Here is a 21,166-nt window from a genome sequence, read left to right on the forward strand (position 1 = left end):
GGAGAGGAATCTCGAATGAAGTCTTATATCTTCCCGATGCTATTTTGCAAACACTTTGGGCTTTTCTTTGGTATGTTTGCTTGGTTTGTATAGCAGGAGAGTGTTGGAAACAAAGAAAGAGAAAGAGCAAGCGAAAGAGAGTGACCGATGCCAGCGATGACTGCTGCGAAGAGTGTCACAATATTGTGTTTTGTGGATTTCTTTGAACTAATTTACGTCAATTATCAATTGAAACAAAATCAAACTACAATAACACGGCCATGATTCGTTTAAAAACGCACAAATATATTTCTGGTCTCATTCGTTTACTAAACGTAACAGCTTAAATTTCTTGACACTTACTGTTGCATTTGGCTTTTTAGTGTTGGTATCGTTTTTTTGAATTTGTTTAATCTTTTCTTACCTTTTTGTTTACTCAAATAAAATGACAGCTTTGTTGATAGGAATGAAGCACTAAACCATACCAATACAAACGTTCACAACATTCGCTCCTAATTAGCTCCGTCCGCTTGTCGATTTGAAACCGATCAGAAAATTGATTTAATGTGGTTCATAATTGTTGCTCTGACGGGTTGTCTTACATTGCAAAAGATTACATTAGTGTGTGACTTCCAGCAGAACATTAGAGTAGTGGAATACAGATACGAGAGTACACACTTACCATCCTAAACTCGACGTCAATGTGTGTTTATTTTTTTAAAACCACACCTCCCACCGTGGGATTTGTTTTGTTTTTTTTGCGATTAAAGCTTGGGTTAATGTTCATGATTTCCTGTGTACAACTCGGTAGCTTCCGCTTCTACTGCCATACAGTGATTACAACATATTGGTTGGTTGTTTTACTCCACAATTTATCTCTAAGCTTGGCTGGCCATCAATAGTAGTGGACATTTGGACACAGACGGTAAGAGTTTTAATGTTCTGTTTTTTTTCCACTACTTCCCAATTCGTACATTTAATGTTGCCATAACATTCAGACATACATGAAGGTGTTCGCTAAACTTTTGTGATGCCATACAACGAATTTGTTTCCCCTCTTCCTTATCACCCCCCTTTTTGTCTGACATCCAGCATTCGGGTTTTTGAAATCTGTTTCCATTTTGATTCTACTCCGTGTCGTGTGTCCCTTTCTGCGCGCGTGTTGCCCCCTTTTTTAATGCATCATCATGATTCGCTATCGTATAAAACTTTGAGCACAACAACGTTATCCAATTAAACAACTATTGTTCTAGCTAATTTACTTATACTGCGCTTGGCACAAGCCTAGTGTTGCTGAACGCTTCTGACACACGCTTTTGTACACCAGCATTACCACAATCGACGGAGGACCGTTTTTGTATGACAAAAACGACTTCTTTTTTTTTTCAAAATAAATGCTGATGCTGCTGCTTCTACGGTCACATTTTCCCGGACACAATAATTTCCACTAAGCGTTCAAGTTACCTCATTCTGTCATGGTGTTGCGTCGAGTGTTTTTCATTTTATTTATTCTTTTACCAATGCAGCACTGTAAACTCCAAACGGTTTTTTATGTTTTATTTTTAACTTATTTCATGTGCTTGTTTTATTTCTTATCCCTGCTTAGTTCCTTCGTTTGAGTAGTAAATACATTCGTTTAATCCTCCCCGTTTTCCTTCCTTTTTCTAATTGTATTTCAACCCATCTTTTTACATTCCTCCCACAGCTTATCCTGTTCGATTAATAGCTTACAACTTTTACGAATCTAATCAAAATCCTTTCAATTTTCAATTTCGAAGCATTTGCTTCTTTGTGGAGTCGTCGCGGAATTTCTCCTCCCGAGGCAAAAGTTTCGATCCGCTTCGCTCGGACGCAAGCAAACTATCCACCAGCGGCTCAAGGTTCATCCCCGGGCGTGTTGTTGCCGGACGCACCGCCGTTCGGGTCGCTCTGGAGCGTCACTTTCGGTTCCAGTGGGATCATTTCCTCCGGTCGGGATTCCCTTCGCTCGACTGCTGCACTCAAACGCCGAATGTCATGCCGGATGAGCGGCGACGAAGGAAAAGCAGACAAAAAAAAGAAAAAGAGAACGGAAACGGTTTGGAGTTGAGTTAATGGCACACAGACGCATTTCGTTCTGGCGGAGAAAATCTTGCGAAAGAATCGACTCCCCGCCCACTCTTACCCAGCGGAACAAGCAATTTCGGCTGTAATGGTAGCAATAAATCCACATTTCCGGTCGTCGGTTGGCGGGGCTGCAGGGAGCTGAGCTGAGGGACGTTGATAAAATCACCTACGCAAAAGGAGACGGGAGTGGCAAGAGCCGGTGAATGGAAAGCGTTCAAGAGGGAGCAAATTTGTCGTCGGCAGAAGACGAATGGATTATTATCAGCATTATTAGCATGAAATTTGCTTGCAAATGAAGCTTAAAACGGTGCCGGTGTAAGGCTTTGCTTGGAGCTTAGCCACCTTACCTTGCTGCAGTACGGCGGGTGGCTTCAGCACGGCCAGCCCCGGCACGGAGGGTCCTTGCAGGGTGAGCCCTATCACATTGACACCGTTCACGTGACCTATAGAGGGGGGAAAAGATTTGTTACAAAAATGTATTTTACAAAAATACTACTAAAAAGCTATCACTGTATCGCGCCCTTCAAGCGCGGCGAAAGCTTTGAAAGCTCCAAAGCTCACGAAGCTCGAGTAACGAGAAGGAAAAGCTCCATCGACGCGTGCGAAAGCTTACCGATTTTCGCCCCACCGAAAGCGTCCTTAAAGATGGCGGGATGGGTCGGTTGGGTGTGTTGGTGTTTCAGCGCGTTCACCCGCCGGTTGGCCACTCCCATGTCCCGCTTCCGGCGCGGCTGCTCGACCGGCAGCACACGGCGACGCTTCTTGGGCAGCTTCGAGCGGGCCTGCAAGAAAGCGGAAAGACAACAATGCAGTGCAAGAAACAAAAAAACAAAAAAGGAATAAAAAGCAAATGATCACCGAATTTCACTTGCGGACAAACACACCACCGCACGCTGACCGAAGGAAGCGGGCAACAAAGTGTCCCTTTTTTTCTTCCTGCGCGAGGAAGGCCCGGATGGTTCGTGGAAAATAATCGCCACGGAAAGTTGTAGCTTTAGTGTGGATAAGCCAGCAGAGGAGCAGACGAAAGGAAGGGAGAGCAAGGCAAGGCGGGCAGAAAATAATCACCAGATAACAACGTCTTTGTTTACACTGTGTTTGTTTTTCGGGGGGTTTCTTCTGCATCTCGGCTTCCCCAAACTGCGCCGGTAACACTGCGGAGGAAATGTTTTGCCTTTGTGTTGTGGCTAAAGGGAACAAGTTCGCGGGAAAGTGTGAACCGTTGGAGGGGTTGGAGCTGGAGTTGGTTTGCTGGTGCATGGAAAATCGTGGGCATGGAAAGTGGAGAAAGCAACCTTTCTGTGTGTCTGTGTGTGGGAGGCTGAACCGTGTACGATGTGTAAATTTGTGCTCCCTTTTTCGTTGAAGGGTAAATTATCTGATCAGCACAAAACACCTTTTCTAGCCCCCGGGCAGTTGTGTGGTGGTGGTTAGTAGTTAGTTGGAAGGTTTGGGAACCGTTTGGAGGTTTTGTTTTCAATTTTCAGCCGTTTCGGTGGGTTCAGCTTTACCCCTCAGCACCTTGTGTTTGGTAATTGTTTGATAAGAAAAAAAGGGAAACATCTGCAGTATGTTTGATAATTAAAAGGAAACTGTTGATAACATATCGGATTTTTTTCTCTTTTGCTATTGGTATAGACTATATTTCAGCAATTTAAACATTTAAAGAAACAGTTTCACACAACGAAAATAATTGATGATAATTAATGTTAAACTGTGGCGGAGCCAAACGCCCTATTCCAATGATTCCTTTTACATTGTTTTTGGATTTGGTTTTCTACTGTCTAAACCTTCCCAGTAGCACGTGTTTTTTTTTTGTGGTTAGGTAAGCAAGTGTCCCGTCACCTCCAGGAGCCCCATGGTAAGTCGAACACGGTGTTGTCTTTTCCGATGTCGCCAATCAGTGCGATTGTTTGTTCAGGTCTGGCCGGGAGATGGGCTCAAATTGCTTTGCATATAAATGACGCCCTTTTTGCCCTCAGACTGGACCGACAGAGAAAAAAGAAAACACACACACACAGAGAGACCCACCGCTGTAAGGATCGGTTACACATTAATATTCCACCCACCACGCGGGGTGACCCGGGCTAATCGGTGAAAGTAATCAACAGCGTATTATGCAAAATTAACAATAAATATTTTATCGCGTCTAGAGAGGGTGTGGGTGTGTGTGTGTGTGTGATGAGAAAAGTTATGTCAGTCGTAAGCGCTTTTCTTTCGCTCCATACAACCGATCTACCTTTCAAACGAAGCGGACAAAAGAAAGCTCCAGAAAGCTCGTTACACAACAGCATAATAAATCGCATTTACACAATCGCTTACTAAGCGCAACAAACTAAATGCGATCGGTTCGTTGTTTTAGCAAATGGAGAAAATAAAAAGAACACAAAGGAAAATATGCAACGAAAAACACACACACAGAGGATAAATTTCCCGCTAAGCTACAACCCATCGCCGATTGCGCAATGTTTATCTTTCTTGCTTTGTCTTTTTTTCGCCCTTTCCGTAGCTGTCCCGAAAGGCGAACACGGTGCACATTATGTGCGCGGTGTGAATCCTTTTTTTTTATATATATTTTTGCTTTCCACCTTCGGAACCCACCGGGTAGAGCGCGGAAGAAAAGGGAGCCCAATTTGAGATACTGCCAGAGTCGATAAAAATTTAAATGAGAAAATTATGTAAATCGAACAAGCGCCGCCAGAGTGCGCCTCTGTCACTTGCGCGAAAGGTTGCTTTTTAGCTGCTTGGAGAAAAACACGCGCACACACACATACACACACAAACATAAAAATGCGAATGTGGCACCTGGTGACCGAAACAGAGCGCCCGGAAAGGAGGTAGTGGCAGTGTGGGGCGGCAGTTTTGGCTGCAGTTTGGTAATCTTTTTCCTTTCAGCAGGAAATCATCCGTGCAGCGATAAATTCGTGCACACAAACTCGGAGCACAGGGAAATGAAACGGCCGCAGCTGGGCCCCGCGTTGCTGCTTCATGTGTCGTTACATCAGGAGTCGTGGAGGCGTTTTTGTCCCGCATTTCCTATAGAAACAAAAATAGAACACTGCTCCGCCTGTATCCCTGTATGTCTAGGCTGTGGAGAGGCTGCTCTATGCCCTCGCTAAATCCCTGCTCGACACATCCACTCGCCAAAGCCACTCTACGGAAGCGCCGGGTCAGACTAATGACGTAAGCGGACGTGTCTCTTCGTCGCCATTTTTCATCCACCGTCACGCTGAAAACGCTTCAAAACGCAGCACAGATGTATCGTGAAACAAGCCAACAGGTAAATGAGCGCACATTAGCCCACGGCACCGCTTGATGAGCGAGCAAATGAAGTGACACAAGAATTGCCCGGGGGTGGCATTAGTAGTCAATAGTCAAGCAGCTCTGTCCCTCTCGCTTCTCTCTCTTTCGTGACACTTGAAAAGGACACTGTCTTGGGTGAGGTGGCTTTCAGGGCTTTCGGCTTCTCTTCGAGCTTTAAATGAGTCGGCTGCCGCTAGTCTAGAAGGGACTAGTGCCCAGCGTGACCCAGCCAGCGGGACGGGTTTTATGCTAATAACCTTGAGCATGTGGGCTGCCGTGCATCATGCTTGAATGTCTTTCAAAGTGCTCCGAACAGCGTGCAACTGTCAGGCGGGGCGTTTTGTTTGATCAACTTTACCCAACACGGCCAACTTCGGGGTTGGGTTGAATGGTTCGAAAAACAGGATGAAGGGCCTTCTATTCCCTTTTTTCAGTGTTTCGGTTTTGCCTGAATCGTGTTTTTTTTTTGTTATTGCTGGCTCCATTTGTGTCCCTATGTCCATTGAATCCTTATCGAATGGGAAGCAAATTGGAACAATCTCTCGACCGGGTAAACGAGCTGTCAAGTGCAGTTAATTAGAACGAAACTGTCCCTGTGAATTGAGGAGAGAGAAAAAAAAGAGTAACAACTAACGGGCTGGAAATTGTGTGGGTTTTGGAGTTTGTCATTAGCAGATGCGAAGTGGAGTATTGAATAGTTTTTGGGGGAGCTTGTGTTTTCAATTGGAATGGCAATTTATTGTACAATCTAACGGGAAGAGGAGATAATTAATTTATGGATGCATGAAAATTTTCATACATAAATACATTAAAAAGCTCCAAACACAACCCGTTTATTAACATTATTTTAACAAACCTTTCTATGTTGCATCTTCGTAGAGATCCAACAAGTAGATCCAAACAAAAACTAACTCCTAAATTGCCTTCAATGCAGACTGTTACCTTTATGATTCATTTCTTTGGGCCAATTTCTGCCCTCCAAATGAGCGAGAAATGTTCTCCCGCCACCGACGAACAGTCCTCTGCCAACCCCTAGCACGGCCATGCAATAAGATCATTTATCACACAACCGAAAGAAATTGGACACGCCGATAACTCACGGTTGCTGCCACGCTTCCCAAACCCAGACGGCCCAAGTTCACGGTGGAAAATTTAGAACCATCCAGCGACAGGTACATAAATCATAGCTGACGCGACGGGAGTGGAACATAAATCTACAAATTAAGGTCAAGATTAAGACAATATTGCTCTCTTAGTCTGTAGAGGAACTTAGCCTCAAACTGCTCGAACCTAGTGATCCGCCGTTTGGAGCATGATGAATATGGCGCCATTAGAATGGATGAAGCATCTGTAGGGCAGGGTTATTGAAAAAGCATAATTTTGATGTATTTCTGTAATGATTTTCTGCAGAAACGACCGACCAAAAAAAAAGGGGGAAACCAAACCAAGACATTCCGACCGAACGGTAAGACAATAAAGCAGTAAAACCAAGCTCGTCCCTCGCACTCCGACTACGACAATGGCGATGAATCTATAAGCAATTTCTCACCCGACCGCATCTGGCACGGGGGATAAAAGTTTGGCTCTCGCTAAAGTTTTGCTGCGAACTCCGAGACTCCGCATCCGTTCGTCCGCTATCCCAAGATAATATTTCCGCCTCGGTGAAAGTTACGCTGAGCCGCAGCTTTTTCACTATCTCCCAAGTGGACCACACTCCGTCCATCTAGCAGCAGCAGCAGCAGCCGGAGCAATCCGTACCACAAAGTCTAGTCTCGCACAAACTTCCAGGAAGCACCAGAATCAAAGTCTGCACTACACTGCCCCGTGCGTTCCTGCGCCGGCAGCAGATCGTGAAGTAAAGTTATCACTATGCAGAATTCTTTCGCACACTGCTTGCGCAAGAAAAAAAACTTTCCCATTTCTTCAGACCCCCGGCGGCCATTTACTTACACTTTCCGCCCTGCTGCATGCCAAACATGGATCATTGAGTGAATGGTTTTCGGGCAGCAGTAGCAGCAGCAGCAGTCAGAAAACAAGCCAACGGTGGCCCAGTCGCCCCTGATAGTTTGACAAATTTGCCTGCTCTGCCGTCTGCATTACCGCGTGCATTCCCAACGGCGGGAGTATTAAAGCCGTTAATCATCACATCTCCCAGTGGTGCTGGTGGTGGTCAGTGGCTCAAGTGCGCAACAGAGAGAGAGCATTGAACAGAGTGTCAACTTTATCGGTTTGGAAACATCGACACCGACCGGAGCTCATCGTTCACTTCCCGCCTTTGTTGGTGAGGCTTTTGGAATGTCTTTATTGCTTTTTTCGGGTGGATAAAAATGCGTTTCACTGAGCAACAGGAAGTTCGTTCCGGAGCAACAGCCCTTTTTTTCTGTTCCGGAAGGTGCCGGAAGAGCCTGCGCCACAAGCTTGGGATTTTCCCGCCCGTCCGGGGTTTGTGGTTGTGGGGTAACACTCAGGGTTTTGTTTTCTACTCCTGATGTTGCTGCTCTTGCTTCGTTGTGAGTAAAAAGTTCAGTAAAGCTGTACTCGGTCATAAATCGTACCTAACAAGCATTGGCCTCGTGTCATCCCGCAAGCTTTTCCGCGCACTGCAAGGGAGCGGGCCAAAAACACAACTTTTACGTTTGATGATGAGTTTTGTTCGGGCATTACCTTGCCGTGAGAGAGGAGAGTGAGAGAGAGAAAAAAGAGCTCCCGCCAGAAAGCAACCAAAAATAACCGCCCGACCCATGACTCGAATCAGAAGCTGTTCGTTATGGGTGATTGATGAACGAACATGTTTGGATTTTCCCGCCAGTGATAAGGAATGGAACGGTGGATGTGAGGTTTCCGCCTTGTCGGTGTAAATATGCGATGAGCTCTTGCAGCCAGTGACCTTTGTACGTAAATTTGATGCTTAGGTTGAGTAAGAGGTACCACGAGACACGAGACATGCATGTCATTTTTTTATGGTAATAAGCAATTGAGTGGAATGAAATCTTACTTTCGAGATGGTTGAAGTGTTTTTTTCCTATTAGAGTGGACTTTTATAAGAATTTAAAAATACTCAATTTTATCGTATTAGAATTGAACGAGAGCTTGCGAAGCTTATTTGAAATTTCTAATAATGTTTTCGTCTGTGTTTTTACCTCGAATTTATTACTTCACACCATTATTAAAATCTTCACATAATTCCACGAAAACCCCAACTATAATCCATCCTCATTTTCGGTAATACGATCGTAAAGCTGGCAATTTCACATTCATAATTAAAGCGAATAATTAAAACCCGATCTTACAGGCTCGGCTCGGCGACCGAGGAGCTGCTGCTCATTAAATTTCCCATCAAACCGCTGAACCACCACCACTGCCTCATCCCCATACACTCACCTGTGTGTGCGAGTAGAACATGGAGAAATTGCTGACAATAACGGGCACGGGCAGGGCGATCGTCAGCACACCGGCCAGGGCGCACAGCGCACCGACGAACATGCCGACGTACGTTTTCGGTGCCATGTCGCCGTACCCGACCGTGGTCATCGTTACGATCGCCCACCACAGCCCGAGCGGGATGCTCTTGAACTGGTTGTCCGGGTTGTCCTGCAAAACAACGAGAGGAGAGAGAGAAGCAAAGGCAGCTTTATAATGAGTAAAAGGTGTGAAAATGAATAAATACATGGTAAATGAAATTAAACACGACGGGACGGAATGGTAATGCGCGAATGTTTCCGAGAACGAACCTGCGTGACCTTTGTTGTTTTTGGGGGGAGACATCGGATAAGACTCAACGTTCTGTGCGGGGGTGCGTGGCGACACTAAACTCTTAAACATGGCGTTAAAACCTGTGTCCTTGGGTACGAAAGCAAAAGCCACGAACGCATAATCCTTTTTGGCACGTACTGAAACCCCGCCGATAAAAACAACAAATCACTCACTCGATGGTAAAGTACCTTTTTTGTGTTGTTTTTTTTTTTTTGTTTTTTCGCATGAAGGGATTGGTCAAAGATTACACCCAAACGCACGCATACACACGCTCTGTAATGGACGTAAATGATTTTTACTCATCCGTATCATTAGCCGGGCTTTACGATTTAATCTTTAATTATGCTTCCGGTGGGAGACGAGGGCTTGAAACATCGAACCTTTTCGCTGGAACAACGTTTCGTGCTGAGAAGGATGAGGGAAAAAAATGCAGAGTGCCAGCTGCAAAACTTTCAAACTGACAGATTAACGAGCTTTCGCAAAAGGTCAGCAGAAGCGGGGGTGGGGAGCGAGAAAAAATAACACAAACGATGCGGAGCTTTCCGCTTTTTAAACGAACTCCTGCTGGAGCGTCCCGCACAAAGGGCACTGTGAAGGGGCGGGGCAATTTTAACCAAAACCACCCGCTTGATCCTTGTACCGTGGTGAACACCGGCCCCCGGATTGCCGCTCTCGTAATCGGCTGACACAAAATTCAAATTAATTTACCCTAATCAACGTAATCTCGAACCGAGCGGGCAAATCTTTCTTTCACGCGCGCTCACGCTCACCACCACCACCGTGCTCCGTGTGGACAGATCATTATTTTAAGGAACTCCACCGTCATCGTAGCTCATTTGTAGTCGTCGTTTCGCTCGATTTTTCGCTCACTCACGCACCATGGCAACCTGCGAACGGACGCCACTTCTCATTAGCGACATCAACTGGTTGGCATCGACAACAAAAGCGGTACACCGGTTATTTGTGTGTATGTGTGCCTTCCTTCCATCTTACACACCCACACGACGCACATCAATCCTACGCATCCATAGTAACGGGTTGCCGAACGACCCATTGTACTTGCCGGTACCCGGGGAGATAGTTTTTCCATCAACAAAGCGGTTCCGCTTCTAGCAGGCGCTACCGCGTCATGGTCAACCTACGCAACTTGAACACCATTAAAACGCAAACGCAAGGAAGGAAGGAGCGCGCAGCGAAAGGGGTAGCAAAGCCATAAAACAAAAACTTTATCTCATATCGGCATCCGATTGGTCCCGGGGCCAGCGGAGTGTGTTGTGTTGCTGTGTGCCAAAAAAAAACCGGTCGTTAACCGGGTCGTTGATGGTGTGTGTACTGCCTCTCTTTGTTTCGTGTGTCTGCACTTTGGGGCGGAAAGCGCGAAAGCACATTCCCAGCGTCAAGATGAAGCAGCTCTCGCGTCCGGTGGAGCAAAGTTGTGAGTAGTGAGGTTTTTCAACCAGCCAGCGAAAGATAAACGTGAAATATGTGGTCGTATGGAAAATTACATTTCTGCTGCATTATGAGCGTGGTGATGATGATGAAGAACAATAATGCTGCACAATTGGAGCGATTTGTGGACTGGCGGTTTCACGGCATTCTATGTGGAGAGGCAGTATAGAAGCACTTGAATGGTTTTGTGGTAGAATGAAGTGTTATTTCTGCTTTTAAATTTCATGGGGCGTAAGTATAATGGCTAAATCCGCTTTGGCATCGCAGAATCCTTGCAAGCTTGCTGTTTCGATTAAAAATGCCTCAAGAAAGCTGCATATTGCAATTTCTATACTACATTTTGTTCCAAAGAAAACACGAAATTTCGATTTTACAGTATGAAATTGATGTACATTATTCCAAAAGAATTAAAACTCTTTAGTAGGTCCATGATGATTTAAATAAAATTTTCACTTTTATTGACCCAACTTTCATGCCATTCTTAATGCTTCCTCAACGAAAGAATCATTTGCCAATAAACGATTTTTATGATGTAAACGTCTAGTGCTACCTTGGGAACAATCTTATGGTGGATCATCATCATTAAATACAGTATTAAATTTCGATTAAACCCTCCGACCGGAGGGAGCCACGTTGCCTAAAACTGGCTCACGGCACGAACCTGAACGGCAAATAATTAGCAAAATCGTTTACGCTTCATCAACGCGTTTCAAAAGCCTAAAGTTACACCAGTTTTAAAAGCCTCTCTAGTGTAATTGAAACAGGAATTTGAAGACTCTTCACGCAACACCTTGCTCTTTCGAGCGGTTGGTGAACGTTAAATTAATCTATTATAGTTAAGCAACACGGGAAGCAGCAATTAATTTGAACTTTGCACCCTCACCCGAGCGCCCGATTTTCCCAGCAATCGATTCCCATGCTCTCGTTCGATTCCTTGAAGTGTTTCAGCATTAACACCAGCGCTGTTTACGGTTGTTCACCTACCCGCCACTGCGCTCGGTACTTATTGTCGCAAGCAATTGAGATTACTTAAGAAAACTGTCAAACATCACCATTGTTTGCCAGACTGCTTATTGAGCTGTTCATCAGCATCGATTCTGCGAACTTCTCCCAGCAGACAAGGCACCACTTCATTAGGCATGCTTCCGCACCGAAGCGTTGCGAGGGACGATCTACCCGCTGGATAAACACAGTGAGGGAAAGGCAAAAGAAAAGATCCATTTTTGTTTTTGCCCGTCTGTGCCTTAGTTTCGCTTTATTTTATTTCCCGCAGCTTCGAGCGCAATACGGTCTCGGCTTCACCACGGGTCGATGCGTTCCGAATGGAACTCTACAGTTTATTGCCACCATGCATAACCTTCAAGCGGTGGTGCACGGGCGGGAAAGAGTTCGTCTCGTCGAATCCATTCGGACACAGAATCAAGGCTCTTGCGGGCACTGCAGACAAAGCCATCGAGCGTAGTTATGAAACCGGATATTGTAATGCGAGCCAAGGCAGCGCAAAGGGGAGGAAATTTTTATGCTCCGTCTAGAGGCCGCTGCGTTCGAGTCGACATTCGAGCCAGCTGTGATGATTGGAACTTACAAGCGAATGCTCTCCCCCACACCGCACTCACCGGTTAACCATAACAACAGGTCATAATCACAAAAACCAGACACATCGCAGCGCGTGTATCCGGTGAAACGTACGCGCGCACAGGCAGCCAGCCAAACATCATCCACAGTCGTCCCATTTTCCCGGAATCGCTCACTGTGGATGGAGGGGGCTTTTTAAGGTAACATCTTGACGCAAACAGTCCCGCAATCGCACTCTCCCGGGAGACACACTTTGTGCTTGCGTTCAATGGCGTTGTGAGGATTGTTTTACGCGTGCTTCTGCCGCTTCTCCCGCTACCCTTGAGTGAGCACTTACCTGCAGCTTTTCCGCGTAGTACACCAGGCTGGCAAAGACGACGATGCCGAGCACGAGGAAGAACACCAGCAGCGTTAGCTCCCGGGCGGACGCCTTGAACGTGTGGATCAGGATGCGCAGGCCGGGCGAGTGGCGCGTCAGCTTGAACAGCCGCAGGATACGCACGATCGAGAACGCTTCCAGCAGCCCCGTCTGCTCGCCCATCCGCTGGCAGACGTCGGTGTAGAAGCTGAGCGTTGCCGCCAGGTCGATGATGTTGACGGGCGATTTGATGAACTCGAAAATGTTGGGAGCCACCTGGAAGAGGGGAGGTAACGAAAAAGGGAAGAGAGCGGGTCGATGAGTTTGCAGCACAGGGCAAAGGTGCATGTGTCAAGCACAATTATGTACGCTAAAGTGGGCATTATGGACGAAAATAACTACAGCTCGCATGGGTTGGGCGTTCGGCAACATACGGCAAGTGACACATTGATTGCACAGGAAAACAAGTGCTTCGTTCAGTATGACTGCACGGTTTATTGTAGCACAATTGGCTGGTAAAAAACTAGAAAAGCTATGTTTTTGCCCCAGCATGATTGGCTTGAAATCGACAAAGTAAATCATTGTAAGTGATTTTGATTGATTTTGAATAAAATAAAACCTGTTAAGCACCATGATTTGGCCGTAAAACTAAAAAGGGATGCTTGTAATGTAGAATGCATAATATCAGGGGCTTAAGTATGCATCATTGAAAGCGCCTGAAAGTATGCATTTTACAATACAATCCCCTCAAAGCTTTATTCTACACTGTCAATTACGCGCCGTTCAGCACAAACACGATGATAAAAATAAATGCATTCATAACGATTGAAATTAAATCACGATATGAAACGGATACAGACCCACCAAGCTCACGCATATCATGCGCCGCTATCAAATTGAAATTTCCCCCACGCTCCCTGCACACACCTGCCCTTCCATTCCGACAAATGGCTAAAATGGCACTGTAAAATTAAATTTGCATTAGTTGCATTACATCGATCATCGGGCACGGGGCCAACGACAAAGCGAACCCACCGTTGCCCACCGTTTACCGCTAAATACTTCACCACCATAATCGGGGGCTCACACGACGCCGGCTCAGGGCTTAATTTATTCGATTTTAATTAGCATCATTTCGAATGCAAACACCATTTCACCGTAAACCACAAAACAGTGGGCCAAAGGGTAAACGGTTTGTCTGCCAGGTCGGTCATTTCGTTGTTGAAGGATGGGCAGGAAGTTGGTGAATGGTCATGAATGTTTGATGTACTAAAACAGCTTTAAAGTGTCACCGTGGGAGGCCAGCAATCTTTGGCGTGGAAGGTGTTACAGTGCGGTTGATTGAATTATGACAAAGATAACTGCTTATCCCTTTTTTCTTGTTGCGAAAAAAAGGGGATTTGTTTGCGTTATAGTGCTGACTGGCTCATGTCACTTTAGTTGTGTGTATCCATTCAAATGTGCGAAAAATATGTCATGTTTAGCTTATTAATCCTTCGTTTGGCTCCAACGGCACACATTCGGTTTGTTTCCCCTTGTCGACTAACCAAGATCGATGACGAGGCCACATAACACAACACACTCACCAAAACAAAAAAACCATCATACCCAAACGCATAACAAACGTGCGAGCATACGTTACACATTCCACCGTGGCTCTTTCTCCCAAAACAGGACAGGCATTCCCGAGGAAATGCTGCCTCGGCCGTCGTACGTAACGCAAAGTCGATATTTCATAAGCTGACATAAATACCACCACCAAACCCTGCTCGCCTGCTCTCCTTCCCACACACACACAAACATCCAGTTTCAGTGTGTTGCAGCATTCCGACTGCCGAACTACATATCTGGCCCTCCCCTAAAGCGTCCTTCGGCGTCGACACCGAAAACCGACCGAGGCCAACTTTAACCTCAAGGCAAACGCGTAAATGATATTTATTTAAATTTATAGCATTTTCTGTTTACTGTAGCCTTCCAAACGGGGAGACTTACATACCGTGTATGGAGAAGCTGGATAGCATAAAATTAATGTGCACTAAGAGACCTGGAGGCTGGGTACTCGTGGTACACTTTTGGAGTAAGCATTTGCGTCGTTTTGTAGTGAGGTCAACGGAGAAAAGAAACTTGCTGGAAGAAGTAGTGTTAAAGGACCTAAAGATGCATACATAGTTGATTATTTCTGAGGTTGTTCCAACGAAGTTCACTTTACTAATGATAACCATTTTCAGGTATATCATAACATTGGTTGGGTTGTCAACTTCTGACACCTCAAAACTATGATTTTAGCTAAACACATTTACAGATAAACAACTTTTACCAGCTATCTGATGATTTTTGTGTCCTATTTTGACAACCACTGGCAAACTGAAACGGTTCATGCTGATTTGCAAAACGAACAACTTTAACGTTAAGCTGTACCAGCCGAGCTGTACCAGCACGACCGGACACGACGTACATCCCCGGTAAGCAGATGTTAATGTCAGTCCGATCCATCGTCACGATTACGACGGGGGGTTACGACGATTACGTGTATTTAATTCCCATCCTTCCTGTGATCCCCGGCGATGCCGGAAACCGTACAGAAAGGTACGGCGAGACGCAGAAAGCTCAAATGACGGTACTCGACCCGACCCGAGCGGCTTCCTGCGACCTAGTTGGCACCCTAGAAGAGCACCACCCGCTCGTAACCGTATCGTCACGATAGTTAGGTGTCATTTGGTGTCATTTGGTGTCATTTTAACCCACAACCTTATCCCGCACATAAAACTAAGGGAGCAAGTGAGCGGACGAAAGTGGTGCTCGGTGCTGTGTTGCGCACGTGCTGGAAAGACATATGCTAATAGTGGATGATGGTGTAATGGTTGTTGTGAACCTCCACTCTATCTCTATTGCTTAGGATTAACGGTCCACCAAGTTTGTGAACCTGGTGTGAACTTTAATCTCCCATCATGCATTCATTTCGCACCACAGCTTCTTAACAGCGGTTCGTTTGAGACGGTTTTTGGTGGTACTTTACAATCGACAACTGTTCATTAATCAAACCCCTTTTTTGAGGGTTGCGTTTTGCTGACTCAGAACCTTCATCGTTTTGAGGGTTTTTTTTGGGGGGGGGGGGGGGGGGAGGAAGTTGTAAAAGGCACTCTCGGGATGAATGCTCAAAGTTGATTGATGGTTTACCGACCGATAATGATTGAATGAGGATGCTTGGAGTGCCCTCTTCCCGTTTGCTGCTTCATTAGAACGTTACAGAAAGGAGCTTACACAGAACGGAACCATTACAGATTGTTTTTTCTACACGCACAAGATTATCTAAACGCAATGGCGTACACAAATGTTTCCTTACCATTAGAGCAAACTACTTTAAAGCAAACAAATCCTGATGAGATGTAAGTTCGTCACACCTCAAGCTATAAGTGCTACTGCCGTGTCTCATTTGAATATCTCAACCAGAAGTACTTCTACACACACCCACACTGCCCAGGGCAGTAGTTTCAGTCAGCAGGGTCTAAGGACTTCCCCAGCCCGGTTGCCTAAACAAAACGAGTAGTAATGAAAGGAAAACATGTCTGCCAACAGAGAAATCTCGACCAAACTAAGCCTGGTGGGACCGGACTCAATCTTCACAGTGTGTGTGCTGGGGTGGCGTCCTGGGTGGCAGGATGAATTTCAATGTTTATCCTGTAGCAAAAGAAGCCCCACAACTGTGTGCCCCATCACAAGGCGAACGAAGACATTCGCCATTGCACAGTGGAAAGACGGCTCGAGGACGACGACGATGAAGCCTATCATTAATCTCGTGCAGTCGTCTCCACGGGACGACAACCGCTCCACACTGGTGACATGGGGCTTCGATACGATTGGCATCATTTACGGTGCTTCTGCGGTGCGTGTGTGTGGGAAAAACGATGTGCGTAACTCGATTCAATCTGCATTTGAATGGTGAAAGTGACGCCAAACTTTCGGTCGTTTTCGCCCGAATGGAGCAAGTTTCGTGCGTGCGCGAAAAAAGTGATTACACGATCGATTGGATCCATAAAACCCAGCTGGGTTTGGCGCTAACGATCTGGAAAAAGTGACCGTTTACGAGGGTTTTTTGTTTGTTTGTTTGCTCGCGTGAAGCTTTCCCTTCTTTGCATTCGAAAATGACACCCAAGCACATTGGCTTCAGCATTTTTTTGTTTTTTTGAAGAAATGATTCTTGTTCCACCGCCGCCCCATTACTTACCACCAACCGAACGGTCAGCTCGATGATGAACCACACGTTGCAGACGAGCTCGACGTAGAAGAAGGCTTCGTGCGGCTGACCGTACGTTTCCTGCCAGTTCTCCACGATGCTTGCCCCCTTGCCCGAGTTCATGCGGTAGGCGCTCGAGACGATGCGTCCGGTGCGCTGGGTGGTCGTTTCCGGCCGGGTCGGTGATGCGGAATGGCTCTCGGTGGTGGCACTGGTGGTAGTCGTGGTGGTGCTGGTGGAGCCGGTACCGGTACCGGTGGGCGCACCATAGTCAAGCAGCAGCTCGTCCAGCCGGCCATGGTCCAGCAGCTCGTCCAGCGTGGTGGGCAGTCCGTCCGGCAGCACGCTGGCACTGCCGTTGGTCGTGATGTTAAGGATGGCCGGTATTTCCACCCGCAGCCCCGGGTGCGTCTTGAGGCAGAAGGATATCACAGAGATGCAGATGAAGAACACCGATATGCCAGCGACAATCTGTACAAATGCGTGAGGGATGGCAGTGACATGAGGCAAAGGTTAACATGTGTGGACTAGACGTTTGTAGGATTGCAGGAAAGTTGGATTTTACTTTTAGACAGCTCTCGTTAAGCGCCTTAAACTATGCAATATCATTTCTTCACTTACATTAGGAATCAGTTTCACTCCTGAAAGTATGCAATGTTTGATACATCTGTCACTTATAACATTATTTTGCATACATTCTGGCGCCTCACTAACGAGACGACAGCACTACCATTGTTTCCCAAAGCACTCAATCAATTGCTGCAAAAGCATAAAACGGCCTAAGCTAATTCAAAGACGGTTGATTAATTAAAGTGGCTACCTTTGTACATTCTCCCGTATCAATGTAAAAGCGCTTCTCGTTCATTTCACTCCTACACGGATGCTCGCCCATTTTCCCAGCCTTTGATCATTTGGCTCTATTAACGCAAATGGTTGCGATGCAAATGGACCCGGTTAGAATATGGAATGTCCATTTCATTTGCTATTCTTTCCCCCTTGTCCTCTTCCTCCCTCCTGTATCTTCCTCTATCGAAAGAGCCACTCGAAGCGCTTGCTTTTTTGTGCCATCATCTCCGGACAACTGTGCTTTTCATATAATTCAACGGTTCTTCAAGCTCGTAGCAGCAGCAGATGCATGTCGCATCTCGCGATGAATCTCTTTCCGGTGAATCAATTATGTAGTCCTGTCGCTATCGCTTCTCGACCTTGCCCTACTGTCCACCGGTCGGATGGACGCCTTATGAATTCATCATTCCGTGAAACACTTGCTGCAGCTCGCACACAACTCCAACGGGGAAGAAAATGCATCCAATCACCTGGCAATCGATGTTATCGGTGATACAGCTTTTCCTACAGCGATCCTATCGACCGCAAATCTTTACCAGCGCAGCATCAGCTTCACCTCGGCAGACACAGGGCGGTGTAGCGTACTTCAATTATTTCATGCATAAATTAAGGCGCCTAAATAAAGTCTCCGGCCAAGCCGGATGCTTCCGGCCGAAGGCACACGTTGCATTTTCTTCTTCTGCGGCGCTCTTCGCACACTCGTCGCGGTATTGAAAGGAAGCCGGAAAATCAAAGCACCATCTCCCCAGCACCTACCTTCGCACCGGTCGAGCTCGACGGTTCATCAAACAGGGCCCAGATTTTCGGTTTCGTGCGCTGCCAGCAGGTTAGCTCGCCGTTTAGCAGTGCCTCCTCGAACCCGAACAGCCGCGCGATCGCCTCCTCGGACGGTTGCTCATCGTCTAGCTCCAATTTGTCCAGTATCGCGAGTGTGCTCTGTTTTTGTTGGGGGGATTTTGCAAAAGAGGGAAGAAAAAAGGAAAGAAAAAGTGAACGAAGAAGCCAATTCAACGATTCCAATGCATAACCATTCCGGTTTGCCGTACGCTGCCGCAAAAAAAGAAAGCGTTGCGGAAGAAATATGCAAATTGGGTCGTGTATGTGGGTGTGCTCTCGAGTTGGCTGTTGTTGCTATCGGTAAAGCTGAAGATGATCTTACGATAAACCAGAAACACAATCTTTGCTAGTTTGGCACGGCAATGACCGTGGTGGGTTAGTATTGAGCGTGTTGGAGTTAATCGAAAAATGAATCTTTTGACCGAGGATGCTTTGAATTAAATTAAAAATGCAAGCTTAACGTAAGATGTCCAAGCGTGATTCCTTATCTTGCTGGTGTTTGATAAAGAAAAGGGAATAAAGTGTTATGCAAAATGAAAAACTCTGCAAATGGTTTCGAAACAAATCATAATCTTTTTTTCATGAAATCTTCTACATCAGTTCACCAAATTACAATAACACAACTATTCCATTAAGCAGATTGTGGCGCAATCTCCATCAACCTTTGAGTATTACGTCAAAATTGCATTTAATCTTCCCGGGTACTCATCCCTCATGAAAGCGAAAATCACCTTCTTACCTGTGTATCACGATGTACACTGTACGTCGACCAGCAGCACGGTTCGACCTGGTTCGAGTCGAGGCCCCAAAACTCCAGCTCCTCCTCGAACAGCGGACCACAGACATCGGTCGGATAGTGCAGCTTCCCCGTTCTGTAACGAATGCAGCACGTCAAGAAAACACATTCCCGCACACAGTTATGGCACAGTATGAGCAATTGCGTTAAAATATTTGAAAACTTCATCGCTGTAATGGTCATCCTGATGGTAAGAGCAGTATCTCCAACATGAAAACTCCATAACGCTCCCAGCCTTAAGCTTAGTTTCGTTACTGGCAGCTTTCTCTAGCGTTGAGCGATAAAACGCTCCCATCCAGCAATGCGACAATGCGTAATTTGTGGGCAGCGTCTTAGCGTCCTTTTTATTGCTGGCCGAGATAAGCCGCATTGAAGAGTTTGCCTTTTTATTATTAGCACGCTATTGTGTTATACTACTTCACCTAGCTAGCCCGAACTGTTCGCGAACAGTCGTCAACACGGCAAGATGGCTTGATGAGTCGTTGTTCGCTGCGGACTTTTATGTCTTTATGCCGTGCATGATGGCTGTTGGGTTGCCGTAACCTGCAAAAGCGTGGCTCCCTTCCTTACCGATAGTAGTTGAGGACCTGGGCAAACACCCCCGGATGGCGGTCGAAGAAGTACTCGTTCAGGACGGGATCGTAGTTCGCCAGTGCCTCCGTCAGGCGCGACAGCCGGGTGGCTGGGATCTTCTTCAGCGTCGCCTTGTACGTCTCATACCTGCGTTGGGCAAAGGGAAAAGCGGGTGGGTAAATACTTTCGAGTTAGCCTCATCGAACGCTGCTCATCGAAAGCAAAAAATGGGTCTGGATAGTGTCTAGTGTCTCCGTCGGTACGGCTCTGTTCACATGCCCCTAGCCCATCCGAATAAGCGGCCAGATGCCTGTGTAAACATCATTACATATTCATAGCTCAAAATTACTGGCAGCTCCACATGAGTGCACCCGTTTTGAGTGGTACGGAACCATCTCAGCCTCAATGACAAACTGTGCCAAAGTGTAGCACATTCGTGCTCTTCTGTGCACGAGTTGCGTGCATGCGGCAAAGCTTTCCTCTCCATCACACTCAACTCAGCACAGCCACGAAAGCGCTAGCGAGCACAACTCGTTACGAAGAACATTTTCGGGACGTAGAGAGCTGTTAGATAAACACATTCTCGCGTCTTAAAAGCTAGTACGGCACTTGCCTTTGCCGCTGTCTTTGCCACTTCCCACTCCAGCTGGCTAATGTTGGCGCGTTCCACTAAACTGGCTTCGAGCGGGAGGCAATGAATCGTTCCTGCTCAAATAGTGAAACGGCAAACATTTAACTTTCTTGCCAAAGGCATGAAGAGCCGAAGAACTTGTTCGGGTGGTTTCGAGCAAAAGGAGCCACAGCTTGTAGTGGTTGCGCGCGCAAATTAGATGAGCGCTGATTTCTTCTTAAACAAGCTTGTGGAAAGAGTACAATTCAACACATATCGGTCATGTAACAGCTACTGTCATTTATAACAATAGTACAAGATTCAATAAAACAGAGAATAAGCTACTTATTTCAATAATAAAAATATCTGGAACATAAAGAACTAACTTTCTTCTTGTATGATGTTCTTTCCAGTACCAAAAGTTCTCCAAAGCAACAACATTTTGCCTTCAGAAATTTGCCCCCAGAATTGCTGCAAACAAACGAGAAAACTTTAACATTGCTTCGACCATCTCTTCCGCACAGCTTCAACTCAAAAGGGGAAAAAAATCTCAGTCCTTCCTCGAAGCATCTGTTCCTGCTCCTTTATTTCCTCCATTCTTTACTGTCCTTTAGTCCAGGTAGTTAGTAAACTGTTCCGCCGTGTTATGCAAGTGAAAGTCTTTTCTTTCACCATTCGAAAGCCATTATCGTCATCGTTGTCTGACATTTGCCACACTGGTCGTTTTGCCAACGCGGTGGTGGCACC

At 46.2% G+C, this 21,166-nt stretch overlaps 1 protein-coding gene across 4 annotated transcripts in view; it reads right to left on the minus strand.

Annotated features, from left to right (window-relative positions):
- Nucleotides 1-263: 263 nt before the first annotated feature.
- The window catches only part of LOC121596976 (potassium voltage-gated channel protein Shaw-like), a 51,013-nt gene continuing 30,110 nt past the window's right edge, over nucleotides 264-21,166 (minus strand). For 3 of the 4 annotated variants that reach the window (XM_041922411.1, XM_041922410.1, XM_041922409.1), the window contains 10 exons: nucleotides 19,807-19,956; nucleotides 19,180-19,312; nucleotides 18,360-18,539; nucleotides 16,749-17,228; nucleotides 12,503-12,799; nucleotides 8,770-8,979; nucleotides 2,699-2,867; nucleotides 2,433-2,528; nucleotides 2,144-2,251; nucleotides 264-1,973 (listed from right to left, as the gene is read on the minus strand). In XM_041922411.1, the coding sequence (XP_041778345.1) occupies nucleotides 1,855-1,973; nucleotides 2,144-2,251; nucleotides 2,433-2,528; nucleotides 2,699-2,867; nucleotides 8,770-8,979; nucleotides 12,503-12,799; nucleotides 16,749-17,228; nucleotides 18,360-18,539; nucleotides 19,180-19,312; nucleotides 19,807-19,956 (1,942 nt within the window). In that variant the 3' untranslated portion in view covers nucleotides 264-1,854. The remainder of the gene's footprint in view (nucleotides 1,974-2,143; nucleotides 2,252-2,432; nucleotides 2,529-2,698; nucleotides 2,868-8,769; nucleotides 8,980-12,502; nucleotides 12,800-16,748; nucleotides 17,229-18,359; nucleotides 18,540-19,179; nucleotides 19,313-19,806; nucleotides 19,957-21,166) is intronic. The other variant, XM_041922412.1, reaches the window with a different exon arrangement.

Source organism: Anopheles merus, chromosome 3R (assembly GCF_017562075.2).
Source record: "Anopheles merus strain MAF chromosome 3R, AmerM5.1, whole genome shotgun sequence".
Lineage (NCBI taxonomy): Eukaryota > Metazoa > Arthropoda > Insecta > Diptera > Culicidae > Anopheles > Anopheles merus.